This window comes from Coregonus lavaretus, assembly GCF_964263955.1.
Source record: "Coregonus lavaretus genome assembly, chromosome: 12".
Classification (NCBI taxonomy): domain Eukaryota; kingdom Metazoa; phylum Chordata; class Actinopteri; order Salmoniformes; family Salmonidae; genus Coregonus; species Coregonus lavaretus.
In genome coordinates, this window is record NC_139999.1 from 47,158,127 (window position 1) to 47,178,125 (window position 19,999).

Genomic DNA, 19,999 nt, shown 5'->3' on the forward strand with positions numbered 1-19,999 from the left:
TGTTTGTCCATGTGTTCTAGTAGTATTTATATGACATGAGTATCAGTTTTGTGTTATACGGTTGCACTTGTGACTGAGTAGGCTGCAGTCTAATATCCCGCGGTCTCTGTTTGTGTTTTGAGGGGAATTTTGGCTCTGCTTTGGGCTAGTTGGGCTACTTTCCCAGACCTGCGTTGTCAACACACTGACTGTGCACTCTGCCATTCCGGCTCAGCATCATCTGCTGCTTTCATCAAACACATAGAAAACAGCCAAAGGGGAAATGTATCTGTGCTACACATTCCAACTATGGACAATGGTGTCACGTTAATCTGCTTCCCCAGATCACTTCCTGCTGAGATGTATACAGTGAGGGAAAAAAGTATTTGATCCCCTGCTGATTTTGTACGTTTGCCCACTGACAAAGAAATGATCAGTCTATAATTTTAATGGTAGGTTTATTTCAACAGTGAGAGACAGAATAACAACAACAAAATCCAGGAAAACGCATGTCAGAAATGTTATAAATTGATTTGCATTTTAATGAGGGAAATAAGTATTTGACCCCCTCTCAATCAGAAAGATTTCTGGCTCCCAGGTGTCTTTTATACAGGTAATGAGCTGAGATTAGGAGCACACTCTTAAAGGGAGTGCTCCTAATCTCAGCTTGTTACCTGTATAAAAGACACCTGTCCACAGAAGCAATCAATCAATCAGATTCCAAACTCTCCACCATGGCCAAGACCAAAGAGCTCTCCAAGGATGTCAGGGACAAGATTGTAGACCTACACAAGGCTGGAATGGCTACAAGACCATCGCCAAGCAGCTTGGTGAGAAGGTGACAACAGTTGGTGCGATTATTTGCAAATGGAAGAAACACAAAAGAACTGTCAATCTCCCTCGGCCTGGAGCTCCATGCAAGATCTCACCTCATGGAGTTGCAATGATCATGAGAACGGTGAGGAATCAGCCCAGAACTACACGGGAGGATCTTGTCAATGATCTCAAGGCAGCTGGGACCATAGTCACCAAGAAAACAATTGGTAACACACTACGCCGTGAAACTCTGAAATCCTGCAGCGCCCGCAAGGTCCCACTGCGCAAGAAAGCACAAATACAGGCCCGTCTGAAGTTTGCCAATGAACATCTGAATGGTTCAGAGGAGAACTGGATGAAAGTGTTGTGGTCAGATGAGACCAAAATCGAGCTCTTTGGCATCAACTCAACTCGCCGTGTTTGGAGGAGGAGGAATGCTGCCTATGACCCCAAGAACACCATCCCCACCGTCAAACATGGAGGTGGAAACATTATGCTTTGGGGCTGTTTTTCTGCTAAGGGGACAGGACAACTTCACCGCATCAAAGGGACGATGGAGGGGGCCATGTACCGTCAAATCTTGGGTGAGAACCTCCTTCCCTCAGCCAGGGCATTGAAAATGGGTCGTGGATGGGTATTCCAGCATGACAATGACCCAAAACACACGGCCAAGGCAACAAAGGAGTGGCTCAAGAAGAAGCACATTAAGGTCCTGGAGTGGCCTAGCCAGTCTCCAGACCTTAATCCCATAGAAAATCTGTGGAGGGAGCTGAAGGTTCGAGTTGCCAAACGTCAGCCTCGAAACCTTAATGACTTGGAGAAGATCTGCAAAGAGGAGTATGACAAAATCCCTCCTGAGATGTGTGCAAACCTGGTGGCCAACTACAAGAAACATCTGACCTCTGTGATTGCCAACAAGGGTTTTGCCACCAAGTACTAAGTCATGTTTTGCAAAGGGGTCAAATACTTATTTCCATAATTAAAATGCAAATCAATTTATAACATTTTTGACATGCGTTTTTCTGGATGTTTTTGTTGTTATTCTGCCTCTCACTGTTCAAATAAACCTACCATTAAAATTATAGACTGATCATGTCTTTGTCAGTGGGCAAACGTACAAAATCAGCAGGGGAGCAAATACTTTTTTCCCCTCACTGTATATGCTTTCTGTCAAACACACGTGTCAGTAAGTGGTTAAGTGGGATGTAGTAAGGACTAGTGAGTGTCAGGGTGTGACATTTGACACTTGTTTTTGCACACTAATGCAATTAGCAGAGCACTGTGTGCTGAAATATAAACTGCTGTCATAAATTGTATATTTCCCAATACATGTCCTAATCACACATTCAGTATTGCCACGTACATGCAACTCTATATACAGTAACTCTAAGCTGTACAGAGCTTGCAAGGAGGATGACTGAAATATATTTCACAATATATGCAGCATATACTGTATTCATATTTTTGTTATATATTGACACATATGCATTGTTTACATGGATTTTACATTCTACACAATGAAAATAAGAACATATTCACACAAATTTAATAGGCATATTATAGATCCAGGTAAGTGAAGGCCCATTGTGTGGTAATGTGTGGATGTGTCTGTTGTATTGGCCAGAGCTTTAAAAAGGGTAGGGACCTGTAGTCAAGCACGTGGAAATGTCTGTGATACCCTAAAGCGTGTGTCTGAGTTTGTACTATTTAGTCATGTACTATTTCCATGTAAAAGGACCCATGAGCACAAACATGTGAAGTTCATAGGAACATGTCAAATTGGGTGTCAAATAAAAGCTAAGAGTCTATTTATTTTATACATTTTTTATTAAGTGCCTTCGGAAAGTATTCAGACCCCATTACTTTTTCCACATTGTTACGTTACAGCCTTATTCTAAAATTGATTAAAATGTTTATTTCCCTCATCAATCTACACACAATACCCCATAATGACAAAGCAAAAATAGTTTTTTTGATTTATTTGCTAAGAAAAAAAAGAAAATATCACATTCACATAAGTATTCAGACCCTTTACTCAGTACTTTGTTGAAGCACCTTTGGCAGCGATTACAGCCTCGAGTCTTCTTGGGTATGACGCTACAAGCTTGGCACACCTGTATTTGGGGAGTTTCTCCCATTCTTCTCTGCAGATCCTTTCAAGCTCTGTCAGGTTGGATAGGGAGCGTTGCTGCACAGCTATTTTCAGGTCTCTCCAGAGATGTTCGATCAGGTTCAAGTCCGGGCTCTGGCTGGGCCACTCAAGGACATTCAGAGACTTGTCCCGAAGCCACTCCTGCGTTGTCTTGGCTGTGTGCTTAGGGTCGTTGTCCTGTTGGAAGGTGAACCTTCGCCCCAGTCTGAGGTCCTGAGCGCTCTGGAGCAGATTTTCATCAAGGATCTCTCTGTACTTTGCTCCGTTCATCTTTGCCTCGATCCTGACTAGTCTTCCAATCCCTGCAGCTGAAAAACATCCCCACAGCATGATGCTGCCACCACCATGCTTCACCGTAGGGATGGTGCCAGGTTTCCTCCAGACGTGACGTTTGGCATTCAGGCCAAAGAGTTCAATCTTGATTTCATCAGACCAGAGAATCTTGTTTCTCATGATCTGAGAGTCTTTAGGTGCCTTTTGGCAAACTCCAAGTGCGCTGTCATGTGCCTTTTACTGAGGAGTGGCTTCCATCTGGCCACTCTACCATAAAGTCCTGATTGGTGGAGTGCTGCAGATATGGTTGTCCTTCTGGAAGGTTCTCCCATCTCCACAGAGGAACTCTGGAGCTCTGTCAGAGTGACCAATGTGTTCTTGGTCACCTCCCTGACTAAGGCCCTTCTCCCCCGATTGCTCAGTTTGGCCGGGCGGCCAACTTTAGGAAGAGTCTTGGTGGTTCCAAACTTCTTCCATTTAAGAATGATGGAGGCCACTGTGTTCTTGGGGACCTTCAATGCTGCAGAAATGTTTTGGTACCCTTCCCCAGATCTGTGCCTCGACACAATCTTGTCTCTGAGCTCTCCGGACAATTCCTTCGACCTCATTACTTGGTTTTTGCTCTGACATGCACTGTCAATTGTGGGACCTTTTTATATAGACAGGTGTGTGCCTTTCCAAATCATGTCCAATCAATTGAATTTACCACAGGTGGACTCCAATCAAGTTGTAGCAACATCTGAAGGATGGTCAATGGAAACAGGATGCACCTGAGCTCAATTTTGAGTCTCAAAGCGAAGGGTCTGAATAATTATGTTAATAAGGTATTTCTGTTTTTTATTTTTTATAAATTTGCAAACATTTCTAAAAACCTGTTTTATTGGGGTATTGTGTGTAGATTGCTGAGGAATATTTTTTTTAAATCCATTTTAGAATAAGGCTGTAACGTTACAAAATGTGGAAAAAGTCAAGGGGTTTGAATACTTTCCAAAGGCACTGTATTTCTACCTTTGTGTACCTATTTAGGATACATCACCATGAAGATAATTACTTTCATATCCATAATTATGCATTTCTGTGTAGTACAGATCAGGGACCCATGATGTAATTCTGTTACCGCAATTCTGTTACCGGGTGTAAATCCACCTCACTTACTGTAGTTCAATAACCAAAATAGATTTGTTCAAACTCAAGGTGTCATGTCATAGCTGACACCCCATTCTTTCTGTAGACATCTTTAAATCTTAATTCGGAGCAGATATTTAACATACTTTTTTTGAAAACGTGGTCCGCTACCGTGGAATTACCCATTTCCTTTTGAATACCTACAGTACTGTGTGTCTCTGTGTGTGTTTCTACATGTTTCTGTGTGCATCAGAAAGATAGTCCAGCCGTTAGATTTCTCACTCCACTGTCAGTTTGTCTTGAGCCTGACTGCTGATCCAATCCTGACATGCTCAGTGGCTCTCTCATGCTGTGGTTATATAAAAGCCCCTCTGGGAGGGTTTCCAGGCCTTTGGGCTTACCTGAGAATGTGCTTTTTACCAGGGCGTTGAACAACATGGCATTTGGCTATTCGTTTGCTCGTTTGTTCTCCTGTCTATTTCCATCTATCATGGTTGAGGCAAACCCTGGCTCTGTCCCAATACTCTAAAATAAGTTAATTTCCTGCTAACTTTTGTCTCCTTCACTTGTCTCCTTTCCCTCATTGCTACTGATACGCAAAATAAAAATAACTGGATAATGGAGGAAAGGATGTGAGGAAAGGAAGTGAGTTAAGACTATTGAGACAGAGCCCTATTTGCTGTTACTAGATATTTTTGTGTTTAACAGGAAACAATGAGCAATGTCCTGAGCAATCACACACAGTGGTGAGGTGATATCATCCATTGAGCTGTTGGTCCTCATGTCAACACGAATATTTGAATGTTGAAAATATTCGGACTTAGCCACTTGTGTGCATGTAGTGTTGGACAGGCAGTGAGGGCAAACACTCCACCATAGAATGTACAGTGCTAAATATAGCAGCACGGTACAGAGACGAAAATCAGTAGATGTGATCTGAGCGTGCACAGAACGGTCATTGACACTCATGCAGCCACTCAGTCAGCTGTTATGTCCGTTAGTTCAACAGAAAAGGATGTTGAAGACAATTGTCTTTTGAGTATTCACCTGCATGACAGAACAATTACATGTCTGTGTCTTAACAGAGAGAAATTACTTGATCTTTGGCAACTTCTGAACACTGACATGACGTGTGTGTGTGTGTACATGTGTGCATTTGTCTATGCATGTGTTTGAAAGTATGTGTGTCCATAGTAGAGAACGACCGATAATCGGTCTGGACGATACTTTTGGCCTTTTCTAGTCTATCGGCTATCGGTCTTTGAGTATCGGCACAGACTATTTCCCTTTTATAGCGTGAGCGCACTTGCCTCTCGTGTGAAACTCCTGCAAGCCGTCGCCACTCATTGCTAGTTAGCCTGTCCTCGAGGAACGTCTGGGCTGCTTGCTATAGCTACCCAGTCATGCTGCACTTTTATAATGCCACACTGAGTGGAGAAAGTGATAATTAATTTACTGTTAGGCAAAACAATGTCCATACAGGCTGCAGCACTTTACAATGCAACATACCGCTAGGTAAACAACAACATACAGAATAGAGCTAACAATGCAACATACCGCTAGGTAAACAACAACATTCAGAATAGAGCTAACTTTGCTAGATATGAAGCTAAAGTCAGTTTACTAACGTTACCCTAGAACATACATACTCAACTGGCGAACTGCAGACCGAATCCGGACCTAGAACGGGGCCAATACGGACCGCAGAGCCCGTAAAAATTGTTTTTACTCGGTCGAGCTTTGACCCCTGGTATCATATAAACACACATAAGACATGGAAGAATGCATAGAATTTCAGGAAATGAGCTTTAAAACAGCAAAGAAAATCTCTGCCCCATGCAAAATGTGTAGAATTGCGCAAAATTAGCTTTAAAACTGCACATTTTCTCTCCGCCAAAAAGAGGGATGTGAACAGTTTGGGGTTGCGAGGTGGGGGATTTGTTACTACGCCGATAAATTACATTATCCATCCGGACCTTTGCCACCTAGGAAATATGTGTGACCGGACCTTTTCAAATAGTACTTGAGTACCCCTGCCCTAGAACTTTATTTGTGATAGCTAACAATAATGCTAAATATGCTAAAATGTTGTTAATTCACTGAGTTAGGTAGCTACATAACTTGTTTTTCCCATGCTGAGAGAACTGCCCAAGCAGAACTGCCTGGCTACATGACATGCAAGTGGTCTCTTATGGACCATTATTCCTCCTCCACACATACTTTACAGTTGGCGCTATGCATTCAGGCAATTAGCGTTAGCGCATCCTCCAAACCCAGATTTTGCCGTCGGACTGCCAGATGGTGAAGTGTGATTCATCACTCCAGAGAACGCGTTTCCACTGCTCCAGTGGTGGCGAGCTTTACACCACTCCAGCCAACGCTTGGCATTGTGCATGGTAATCTTAGGTTTGTGTGCGGCTGCTCGGCCATGGAAACCCATTTCATGAAGCTCCCGACGAACCGTTCTTGTGCTGACGTTGCTTCCAGAGGCAGTTTGGAACTCGGTAGGGAGTGTTGCAACCGAGGACAGACGATTTTTACATGCTGCACGCTTCAGCACTCGGCGGTCCCGTTCTGTGAGCTTGTGTGGCCTACCACATTGCGGCTGAGCCGTTGTTGCTCCTAGACGTTTCTACTTCACAATAACAACACTCACGGTTGACCGGGCTGAGCTCTTCATTAAGGTCATTCTACTGCCAATGTTTGTCTATGGAGATTGCATGGCTGCGTGCTCGATTTTATACACCTGTCAGCAACAGCGTGGCTGAAATTGCCCAATCCACTAATTTGAAGGGATGTCCACATACTTTTGTATATATAGTGTATGTTGTATTTTATGTGTTTTTACCCTCACTGACTGTGCTTTGTACCGACCCATGAAGTGCAATTGCAGTAAGCTATTGTTACGCTGCAGTTGTAGTAGGAGTTCACACCATAGAGAGAGATTGAGGACTTTTAGCATGCAGCCCCATTGAGGACTTTCACCATTTTTAAGTAGTCAACTGGGTGGGACTTCCTATGGGTTATGTAAGGATCACATAATTCTATCCAGGTCATCAGGAGGGATCAGCCAATGAATTATACTCGTGAGCAAACATTCCAAAACTGCAGGTGGCAGTGAATAACCAACCTTGGCTTTATACCTGTTCAAACAACACACTCCAGGTGGCAGTGTGCACCCTTTTAGTTTGTTTACCAACTCATAGAAGAAGTAGAAGAAGATGGCCTCGATTGTGCTGCCCATGCTCTCACAGACGCCAATACAATGTTGCTTCCTCTAACTATCTCTATGGTTCACACTCAGTTTGACTATTATCTCCCTAGGAACAAAACTTCTAGACTGAACCCTCCCACCTGCACTGATTTGTTCCTGATGCAGGCCAAGATATCTGATTGGTCTAGTCATTGACATTTTAGTCATTTAGCAGACGCTCTTATCCAGAGCGACTTAGTTAGTGAGTGCAAACATTTTTGTTTTTGTTTTCATACTGGTCCCCCGTGGGAAACAAACCCACAACCCTGGCGTTGCAAATACCGTGCTCTACCAACTGAGCTACACGGGACTAGTCCCCTGAGATGGGTGGGGCCTTGCTTTGGCTAAGCATTCAGTTGTCAACAGATATAAGGGACGTGTTGGAGAGCATCAATTTTGTGCAGTTGCTGATCAGCACATTTTTATGTGTGTTGCATTATAGGGATAAACGTTATCTGACTTGCGCCTACATGTTGACTTCATGAACTTTACAATAACCACAAAATCGAGGGTCATGCAGTTATTATATATTTTTTGTTTTTGTATTTAATATTTAAAATATACAATCTACTTGCAGTGAAGCCGCTCAACAACTACACCACATTAGTCATCTAACAGACTCCCATCCAGAGCAACCCACAGAAGCAACCAGGGTCAACACCCTGCTCAAGGGCACGTCGACAGATCTCCCTCAAGGTCAAAAACGGGGACCTGAACCAGCGACCTATCAGCCACCGGCCCAAGCTCCCAACCGCCAGCCCTCCAGCCCTCCCCACAGTTCCTCGAGAGCTGCCCCGCAACCATCCGAGACCCCCCCCCCCCCCCCGAAAAAAATTATAATGATCAAATAAAATAATTCCGTCCCCCAATGCACCAACAACCAACAAAATTAACAAAACTGAAAAAAACTGAAAACAACTATGCAAAAAACAAAAGACATCAAGGACAACAGAAAACATAACAGCAAGACCAACTGAATATGTTGGAGTGCATGTATGGCACTATTTACATGTGTGTCCGTGTTTGTGCTCGTGTTTGTTTGAATGAGAGTGTGTGCATATGCATGTGTACACGCGTACAAACACCTAATGCAGTTTTTGATTATTGCTGTATCTGCGGTTGTTTCCCATCAACTGCACCCTGCAGCCATCACCTACATAATGTTTGAGGTCGACTGCATTGCAGTCGGTAACTGCAGACTGACTGATCTACAAATCCTAAACAACGAATCATTGTTATTTGTGTATCAGTCAGTCTGTCACCATTTACGGACAATGCCTCACATCATGTTATGCTCTCGAACGCAGCCAATGAGAGGCACAATTGTCCACCGATCATTAGGGAGTTTTGCTCGACCCATGTGGATATGACTGAAACAGAGCAAATGTTCTGCCGCCATTTACAAGCTATTTAAATGAACGGGATATTTAAGAAACCTTTCTCACCAACTAGTGTGATATTCAGTTTATGAGTGTGTTTTTAGGATGATATGGGGGTTAGAGAAGAGCTTATTTTGACATTCTAACAAAAAACTATTATACACAATGGAAGCATATTAACACTGAGTGGCGCAGTGGTCTAAGGCACTGCATCGCAGTGCTAACTGTGCCACTAGAGATCCTGGTTCGAATCCAGGCTCTGTCGCAGCCAGCCGTGACCGGGAGACTCATGGGCGGCGCACAATTGTCCCAGCGTCGTCCAGGGTAGGGGAGGGAATGGCCGGCAGGGATGTAGCTCAGTTGATAGAGCATGGCGTTTGCAACGCCAGGGTTGTGGGTTCGATTCCCACGGGGGGCCAGTATAAATGTATTCACTAACTGTAAGTCACTCTGGATAAGAGCGTCTGCTAAATGACTAAAATGTAAAAATGTAAATGTAATGTTATGAGCCTTGTTAATAGACAACCACTGACAGCAACTTTCTGTTTCTCCCCTGACTGCAACAGCCTGATTTTGACTGCTGTCAATGCTTTAAGAACACGCCCAAAGGTTACCAAGAGTTACCGAGTGAGTCGGTCCCACCCGAGTTGTTCCACCCCAGTGTAAGCATGTCACGCATACACACACTAGTGGGGAGGACTTGATTTAGTCACAAAAAATAAAACACAAATAAATGCAAAGGGGAGCGATTACGTAACAAGCAGAGAGGTCAGTGGTTCGTTTGGTTTTCCTTTTTAGGATATTTTTTGACAGACCCAATCTGGTTGGAGGAGTGCAGACATAAGACAGAGCCTTCAGATCCAAGACATCTGGGGAACACTTATTTCCGTGTCGTACACCAATTGATGCCCAGCCCGTATATATCATGTATAGACACGATATCAAGTACAGTGAGGGAAAAAAGTATTTCATCCCCTGCTGATTCTGTACGTTTGCCCACTGACAAAGACATGATCCGTCTATAATTTTAATGGTAGGTTTATTTGAACAGTGAGAGACAGAATAACAACAACAAAATCCAGAGAAACGCATGTAAAAAATGTTATAAATTGATTAGCATTTTAATGAGGGAAATAAGTATTTGACCCCTCTGCAAAACATTACTTAGTACTTGGTGGCAAAACCCTTGTTGGCAATCACAGAGGTCAGACGTTTCTTGTAGTTGGCCACCAGGTTTGCACATATCTCAGGAGGGATTTTGTCCCACTCCTCTTTGCAGATCTTCTCCAAGTCATTAAGGTTGAGGCTGATGTTTGGCAACTCGAACCTTCAGCTCCCTCCACAGATTTTCTATGGGATTAAGGTCTGGAGACTGGCTAGGCCACTCCAGGACCTTAATGTGCTTCTTCTTGAGCCACTCCTTTGTTGCCTTGGCCGTGTGTTTTGGGTCATTGTCATGCTGGAATACCCATCCACGACCCATTTTCAATGCCCTGGCTGAGGGAAGGAGGTTCTCACCCAAGATTTGACGGTACATGGCCCCCTCCATCGTCCCTTTGATGCGGTGAAGTTGTTCTGTCCCCTTAGCAGAAAAACACCCCCAAAGCATAATGTTTCCACCTCCATGTTTGACGGTGGGGATGGTGTTCTTGGGGTCATAGGCAGCATTCCTCCTCCTCCAAACACGGCGAGTTGATTTGATGTCAAAGAGCTCGATTTTAGTCTCATCTGACCACAACACTTTCACCCAGTTCTCCTCTGAATCATTCAGATGTTCATTGGCAAACTTCAGACGGGCCTGTATATGTGCTTTCTTGAGCAGGGAGACCTTGCGGGCGCTGCAGGATTTCAGTCCTTCACGGCGTAGTGTGTTGCCAATTGTTTTCTTGGTGACTATGGTCCCAGCTGCCTTGAGATCATTGACAAGATCCTCCCGTGTAGTTCTGGGCTGATTCCTCACCGTTCTCATGATCATTGCAACTCCACGAGGTGAGATCTTGCATGGAGCCCCAGGCCAAGGGAGATTGACAGTTCTTTTGTGTTTCTTCCATTTGCGAATAATCGCACCAACTGTTGTCACGTTCTCACCAAGCTGCTTGGCGATGGTCTTTTAGCCCATTCCAGGCTTGTGTAGGTCTACAATCTTGTCCCTGACATCCTTGGAGAGCTCTTTGGTCTTGGCCATGGTGGAGAGTTTGGAATCTGATTGATTGATTGCTTCTGTGGACAGGTGTCTTTTATACAGGTAACAAACTGAGATTAGGAGCACTCCCTTTAAGAGTGTGCTCCTAATCTCAGCTCGTTACCTGTATAAAAGACACCTGGGAGCCAGAAATCTTTCTGATTGAGAGGGGGTCAAATACTTATTTCCCTCATTAAAATGCAAATCAATTCATAACATTTTTGACATGCGTTTTTCTGGATTTTTTTGCTGTTATTCTGTCTCTCACTGTTCAAATAAACCTATCATTAAAATTATAGACTGATCATTTCTTTGTCAGTGGGAAAACGTACAAAATCAGCAGGGGATCAAATACTTTTTTTCCCTCACTGTATGTGTGCACAAAACACAAAACAAAAATATTACATTAAACAAATTAAATGCATTTAACAATTAAATGCATAATTATCAATCATAACAAAGTACAGTTTTCACCTTGTTACACTACACAAACAATACACTTCTCCACAACACTGCATGGATATATCAATATTACATGACATTATTACATGAAACAACTAAACGTTTCCTAGTCTGTAGTTGTGACATCTTAAAACCTCCCAGGGCAACATGACCACCCAAGACAAGTTCTGCCTGATCTGTCCCTTTCTATCTTCTATGTGTCGTTGTCAACAAACGTTGACTGAGGACATTCCATGTCATTTAAACCCCTTCTGTCTCACAGAACACATTGATTATTTACAGATACAAAGTAACAAGTACATTAAATGGAAAGGAACATTGAAGGAGTGTCACACTGATGGTGGAGAGTTTGGGACTTTCCCCTTAGAATTTGCTCTCTTTCAAACACACTCATATCTGTAGTTTACAGTAAGTGCCACTCTGTCTCTGGACACTAGTGGGAGCCAGCCTGCTAGACAGGCCCTTCTCAGTTTACTTAATGGTTCTACATCTTAGAAGCTGACTTATCTAAGAAGCTGACTTCTATCTGAGGAGTTAAGAAAACAACGTCTAATATCTATTGAGTTTTGTGGCATGGAAGTATTGAACCATTGGTAAATCAATTGAATTCAAGCTCATATGACATCGTAGTTTAAACATAAGCATGAGTTCGCGTAGCCATGTTTTTCCGCACTCCATAAGGCTTGGCTAATGTCCCGTCGCGACATTTTCCTGTGTGTTTTCATAGTAGCTACAACAAGGTCTTTGAAGACTGTTTTGGGTAAGGGAAGAAGCACATATTTTTCCTCCATTATCCTCTCTCTCATCCTCCCTCCCGTCCTTGCTATTTCCTCTTCCTCCCTCTCTTTTCATTTTTAGCATATAATCATTGGTCTCGCTCTCCCCCCTCCCTTGCTCCTCTCTGTAAAAGGGTGTGGTTTGGGCTAGAGCTTCCATGTCACACTCTCGCTTTCACTCCCTCTCTTTCTCCCTCATTCTCGTTCTTTATACCATTTGTCTGTTTTTATATACAATCAATCAATCACATGTTATTTATAAAGCCCTTTTTACATCAGCAGACGTCACAAAGTGCTATACAGAAACCCAGCCTAAAACCCCAAACAGCAAGCGATGCAGATGTTGAAGCACCTCCTCTCTCTTTCTCTCTCTCCCTCTTTATGCTCTCTCCTCTCTCTCTCTCTCTCTCTCTCTCTCTCTTTCTGGTTTTGAGTGGCTCTGCTGTTCAGATTCCTAAGCAGTGAGTGTATCAGACACACCTTATTGCAGACAGACAGACAGACAGTCCTTGCAGCAAAGCCACCTCTGCCCAGCCTGCTTCGACTCCACCCATCTCTATCACTATTAAATATATGCTTAGGAATTGGTCAGCTCACATTACAGCACATACAATACATTCATTGCTTAATCATCATTACTCATTTCTACATGAAGGCTGTTGTATCTGTTTTTTAGTACCGCCACATATGCACAAACACACACAGTCAGAAGACCCAGCCCAAACTTTCCCTCACACATGTAGGGGATTTGATTATCTGGCCCGGGTTGCCCCGGTGGGAGGAGTAGGCACCGGGTGAAAAGTGATTGCGTTCGTTTTGGAACCGGACTGCCTCCCAGGCGTGATCCAGGTGCAAAAGTGCCGTAGGTTAAGCACGTGGAGTAATGCGTAGGATTCTGTGTTTTCAAATGCAAAAGTGATTGCTTTTGATAAAAATACTTTATCTGCCTTCCCAATGAGAACGAGTTAGAATATTCCAACATATATTTTATGGAAAAGTCATGTTGTATGTTTCTGAACAGTGTACCATGCTGCCTTGTTGACAACATGGCCGAGCGGCACAGATTACTGTTCGATTTTAGAAGGGCGCTCCTTCCTCACCGCTTTTTCCCGTCACGCCACGGGCCATAGACCGGTGCACCGCGGTTTATTTTAATCGAACTCCCTCAATGGAACTGACGGTCTTGTTTGTTTTTCCTGGCTAGCCTTGTGAAGGAGGTGGGCACAGTGTCCCCTTTCAACCAATCAGATCCAGGCATCTCCACTTCCTTTTTGGAAAAGGGGAGGTGCTTGAGCATTACTGTCCTGTCGGGCTTGTCCAAGTGGGAGGAGCAGAGGTTTTTATCTCTAGTCTGTGGTTTGTATGCATGTGTGTTTGTGGGACTTATATGCTTCATCCAGAGGGAATATAAGGTAATTTAGCCTCAGCACAGAGTCGGGGACTATCCAGATAAATACAGGATACACTCACACTCAAATCTATGGTATGTACCTAAACACAGCTTTTCTGTGTGTGTGTGTTTTGTGGTTTCCTCTTTTGGTGCCAGCCCTATAGATTTAGTTTGATGGTTTTGTCATATTGCTGAAGCGGCAGTTGACCTACACTGTTGTGGTGAGTGATGTCATTATCTTTTATGAGCAGACATATCCACCACAGATGTTACTTGAGTCAGTCAGATGAAGCCATGGGGCTTCTGATGTTTACATGTAGTTTACAGCTCTTAACATCTTAACTAGGAAACTTAGCAAAGAGCTCAAAACAGCTGTATGTGACCGAGGGGGAAATTACAGAGATCGCTTGGAGGCAAATTGCTTCGTTATTAAATTGAACTCTGGCAGACTTGTTCTGTACTGTAAGATGTTACCTGGTCGAGGAAGGGAACTCTGTGATGTCATCAGAGTGCTGCTGGCGGTGTAGATATAGTGATCTGTTGAGATTATATTAGGTTCACAATACGACATTTAGACTCAAAAATCATTTGAGGATAAGAGAGAGCCTGCTTTTATACACACACACACATTCTGACTTTTACTGTGAACTGTGAGTCAATTCACTTATTGCTGTTGTGACATTTGACAAACGTGACAATCCGCTGTGAAAAAGCATTATTATGACAACAGGAAGTATGCTGCAGTGTCGGTTTAAGATGAGGGAGGACATTTTTTTTAAATGAGCGTGGCCTTATTTCTATTACAGCATATTAGATGACTGTCATTCATATTTCGTTCACCCAGCTCAATGTAACATCAATAGGTGTGGGCTACTATACGATACTCAAACTTTCCCTATACCCATCATGAGGTTGCTACAACCTAGCCTATGAATGAAAGTTTACAACCTACGTGCACAGGTCGAGAGAAATTTGAGTAATCAAGGTGACAAACATTGACATTCAATACCTCCTTGCACAATCTTGCCTGCATCTAGCTGATCTAGCGTGTAATCATTAGTCCAACAGTTGCAAACAAGAGTGTCTATTGGACAAATTCAGGTCTGTTTATCCCCGTTTCGTTCCGTTTGCTTCATTTTAAGAAACATTTTTCAACATAATTGGTGGAATGAACACACCCCTGATCACACGCAAACACAGTTCACTTTCATAGTAGCTACATACAAAAAGCGTTGATCGTTGGATAATTCCTTTTTGCTTCAATGCGCTCTCCTCCTCTCACCTTTTCCCTTTGCTTGTGGACTTCAGTGCACAACAGTGTGTTTTAATCAATTATTTGGTGACGTGAACATATTTAGTGTAGTTTTATCTAAAAAGGATAACTTTGTTAATGTTTCACTATTTACATTTTTATGAAATTCATTCACCCACTTCCTCTGCTGAGGAGCCTTCACTGGTATGCTGTGTTTGTCACATTCGTTGAAGGACGGGACGGACCAAGGCGCAGCGTGATATGCATACATGTTTATTATAACGAATAAACACAACAACAAACTAAACGAACCGTGAAGTCCAAGGTAGACACAAACAACATACCTTACACGGAACAAGATCCCACAACCCACTAGTGCCAATAGGCTGCCTAAGTATGGTCCCCAATCAGAGACAACGAGCCACAGCTGCCTCTGATTGGGAACCACACCGGCCAACATAGATCTACACATAATAGAACTACAACATAGAATATATATAACAAAGAATATACACACCCTGACTCAACATCTAAGAGTCCCCTGAGTCAGGGCGTGACAGTGTTTTAGACTTGTCAGATATTACTGCATGACATCTTTGCAAAGCAAAGCATGAGTCCAGGCAGTCGTGAGCTCTTTCATGTTATATGAGTGCATTCTAGTCATTGATGTCTGTTTTCCAAATTACTCCAACTATCACACTATTTACATTAGGGCAATTCCACTGTAACAGAATTACGTTTTTACTTTAAAATGTATGCCAATCAAAAACCATTGATTTCCAAGTTTAACAAATCATTCAACTCCATTCACAAGGACTACTTTGAGCAATTCACATAGAACATTTCACAAAAACACATTTACTGGAAGAACTGTGCAGATGCAAAGTTTGGTAACAAAAGTACGGTAAAATCTCCCTCCCGTTTTTTTTTACCACATTTTCCAAAAACTCTGTTAAATATCTGCTCCAAATTAAGATTGAAAGATGTCTGCAGAAAGAATGGGGTGTCAACTATGACAAAATTATAATAATTTGGTTTACAGTAGGTGAAGTGGATTTACATCCCGTAACGAAATTACGGTAACGGAATTACATCATTGGTCCCTGATCTGTACTTTACAGAAATGCATAATTATGCATATGAATATCATTCTCTTCATGGTGATGTATCCTGAATAGGTACACAAAGGTAGAAATATGCAATATCCATCTTTTGCATATTTTAGTATTATTCTACACACTGACTATTATTGTAATGACCTATCCTTTTGGGGGTACTTAAGAATACATTTTTTTTTTTTTTTTTTGAGACCATAGGCCTACTGGTAAGGTTTATATGGGAGGATACTTCAGGGGTACTCGGGGCAGAGCAAAATTCAGTTGGTGCTACGGTCACCAAAAAAGGTTGGGAACCACTGCAGAAGAGCCCAGTAGAGTACAGTAAAGTATAGTTGATATGTTCAGTACAATGCAGTACATTATACTGTACTCTACTCTAGTGTGCTTTACTGTACTGAACTATACTGTACTTTTATTTTCTTTACTGTCCTGTACTGTACAATACTGTGCTGTCCAAACTTGTGAAACATAGATGTCTATGATTGGTTCAGATTTGGTCCGGCCTGGGCTGACTGACCAAATTTCAAGTACTTTTCAACGTCCATGGACACCCGGTGTCGGTCGGTATTCAGTGGGTGAGGATGCTTGTTACAGTAAATGGAAAGAGGGTAGGTGTCATGGTAGGTGACATTACCGGGGGGAGAGAGAGAGAGCGGCAGAGAGAGGGAGGGGTTGTCCAGACTGTTTTCAGTCTTGCTTTGACCACCAGATGACAAAAATAGAAAAAACCCCAGTTATGAGCTGAACATAACAGGATGCCAATGTAAGTATGAAAAAAAATATTTATGTATGCACTCACTAACTGTAAGTCGCTCTGGATAAGAGCGTCTGCTAAATGACTAAAATGTAAAATGAAGGGAGGACAGTAGCAGGTGACCCAAATATGGTTTGTTACTACTGTGATTTCCCATTGTAGCCAATTCAGTTGCAGTAATTCCATTACAGATTTTGGGGTAATTCCGTTACCGATTTGGTAACTGAATTACATGTTTTAATCACTAAATAATAAATAAATAAACTTGATATCAGTAAAAATATTATAACAAATTGGTAGGTCTACCTTTACTTGTTACTTCTGTTAACTTTTATTATCCTCCTTCTTCATGAGGGAGAGAAATGTGAAAATATCTTAAAGATATGTGGGTTTTTGGTAACGGAATTACAAGGCACAATGCAATGTTTCTTAAACTTACAGAAGGTAAATAATGTATCCAAAGCTAAATATAAGTGTTGATATTAGCAGGCAAGGGTCTTTACTTCACCATTATTGTGTTTTGATTTATTTCTAATACCTTTTGACTTTTTCTGGTAGATGTTGTCTAAGACCCCTTTTCCATGTGTTTGACCAGAAATCAAAGCCTTTGCTTATTCCTAATTTGTAGGATGAAAATGGGTATAAAATGTATAAATGCCTTAATTTCTCAAAAATATAGACTCTTTGCTTTCATTTGACACCCAATTTGACATGTTCTTATGAACTTTACATGTTGGTGCTCATGGGTCCTTTTGGATGGAAATGTCTATTAGCATAGCTATAACACCAGCTGAACCAGTACATGACACTACTAGACAGAATTGTCCCTATATAGGTCGGTATGACATACTTTGTAGCCTACACTGGTTAGCTTACTCATTTGGTATCACTGTAGCAGCTAGCTTGCTGTTGCTATCAGGGTTTGGGTCAATTCCAAAGTAATGACATACTTTGTGTCCATGTTAGCCAAATGCTTTGTCATCACTGTAGCAGCTAGCCGTATTGCTATACCCATCCCTGTTCCCCTGTAGCAGCTAGCCGTATTGCTATACCCAGCCCTGTTCCCCTGTAGCAGCTAGCCGTGTTGCTATACCCAGCCCGTTTCCCCTGTAGCAGCTAGCCGTGTTGCTATACCCATCCCTGTTCCCCTGTAGCAACTAGCCGTGTTGCTATACCCAGCCCTTTTCCCCTGTAGCAGCTAGCCGTGTTGCTATACCCAGCCCTGTTCCCCTGTAGCAACTAGCCGTGTTGCTATACCCAGCCCGTTTCCCCTGTAGCAGCTAGCCGTGTTGCTATACCCAGCCCTGTTCCCCTGTAGCAGCTAGCCGTGTTGCTATACCCAGCCCTGTTCCCCTGTAGCAACTAGCCGTGTTGCTATACCCAGCCCTTTTCCCCTGTAGCAGCTAGCCGTGTTGCTATACCCAGCCCTTTTCCCCTGTAGCAGCTAGCCGTGTTGCTATACCCAGCCCTTTTCCCCTGTAGCAGCTAGCCGTGTTGCTATACCCAGCCCTGTTCCCCTGTAGCAGCTAGCCGTGTTGCTATACTCAGCCCGTTTCCCCTGTAGCAGCTAGCCGTGTTGCTATACCCAGCCCTGTTCCCCTGTAGCAGCTAGCCGTGTTGCTATACCCAGCCCTTTTCACCTGTAGCAACTAGCCGTGTTGCTATACCCAGCCCTTTTCACCTGTAGCAGCTAGCCGTGTTGCTATACCCAGCCCTTTTCACCTGTAGCAGCTAGTCGTGTTGCTATACCCAGCCCTGTTCCCCTGTAGCAGCTAGCCGTGTTGCTATACCCATCCCTGTTCCCCTGTAGCAGCTAGCCGTGTTGCTATACCCAGCCCTTTTCACCTGTAGCAACTAGCCGTGTTGCTATACCCAGCCCTTTTCACCTGTAGCAGCTAGTCGTGTTGCTATACCCAGCCCTGTTCCCCTGTAGCAACTAGCCGTGTTGCTATACCCAGCCCTGTTCCCCTGTAGCAACTAGCCGTGTTGCTATACCCAGCCCTTTTCACCTGTAGCAGCTAGTCGTGTTGCTATACCCAGCCCTTTTCACCTGTAGCAGCTAGCCGTGTTGCTATACCCAGCCCTGTTCCCCTGTAGCAGCTAGCCGTGTTGCTATACCCAGCCCTGTTCCCCTGTAGCAGCTAGCCGTGTTGCTATACCCAGCCCTTTTCACATGTCTGTTGTGGTCTGTGGGGTGGGGCCCAGTATAAGTCAACTCTTTTCATAGCCCAGCTCAGTAAAGTAAAGACAATCTCTTTAACCCTATGGTTGAATAAGCACTCATATTAAACCCCTAGGAGGAACAACCCTACTCTCTCCTGGTTACACAGACTGACATATGAATATATTATTAACCATGGCAGCATTGGCTCCTGTGCCACGCTGGCTGCCCCTTTATGCAGTATTTTAAGTGGTGCTGTGAGTAATGTTTCTGTGCCATCATTTGATACACACCCTTCTCGGGCGTGGCTATAGGACTCTGACTTAGTGTGTGTGTGCGTGCGTGCATAGATAGTTTCAACTGGTTTCAGGGCAACTGGTCCTTAAAACAGCTACATGTCTATTTTAGTGATAGTGTTTTGCTATTATTATTCAGTAGTAATAATAATACTAATAATAATAATACTAATAATAATAATAGCAAAACAGAATACTGTGTTAGACTCATGAAGTAGGCCTACCTCCAATAAGGTACACCCAGTAAAAGTGACTGGTTAGTCGTAGTTTATAACACTTTTTAGGTTGGACCCCGAGAGATGCATTTGTGTGGTTGACTGGTTTCCGCTGTACAGTCACTGTTGACATTGAGACATGTTCTTATTCTGCCTGGTACCTGCCCTCTATTCTCTACCCTGCCAGTGCTTTGTGTGGTTCTTAATGGACTGTATGCAGTAGGGCTGACTGTTGTTTATCTATCTGCCTGTATTAAAAGGTATCTGGGTAGTTCTGGGAGCTAGGTGAGCTAGCCTAACATGTCTACAGATCACGTGTGTGTCTGCATGGGTGGACACCTTCTCCAGGATTTTCCCTGAGAGAGAGCCTTGAAGGGAAAAAAACTGTTGTTGTTGTGACTGGTGGTTTTAATGGT

General features: G+C 43.2%; 1 protein-coding gene across 22 annotated transcripts in view; it reads left to right on the forward strand.

Annotated features, from left to right (window-relative positions):
• LOC311138536 (calpastatin-like) overlaps nucleotides 1-19,999 on the forward strand; it is a 68,627-nt gene that overhangs the window by 18,719 nt on the left and 29,909 nt on the right. For 2 of the 22 annotated variants that reach the window (XM_084173255.1, XM_084173257.1), the window contains exon 1: nucleotides 13,730-13,880. The exons of 18 other annotated variants lie outside the window; for them this stretch is intronic. In XM_084173255.1, the coding sequence (XP_084029381.1) occupies nucleotides 13,878-13,880 (3 nt within the window). In that variant the 5' untranslated portion in view covers nucleotides 13,730-13,877. Of the gene's footprint in view, nucleotides 1-13,729; nucleotides 13,881-19,999 lie in introns of those variants that run through there. 2 more of the 22 variants (XM_084173265.1, XM_084173254.1) reach the window with 2 other exon arrangements.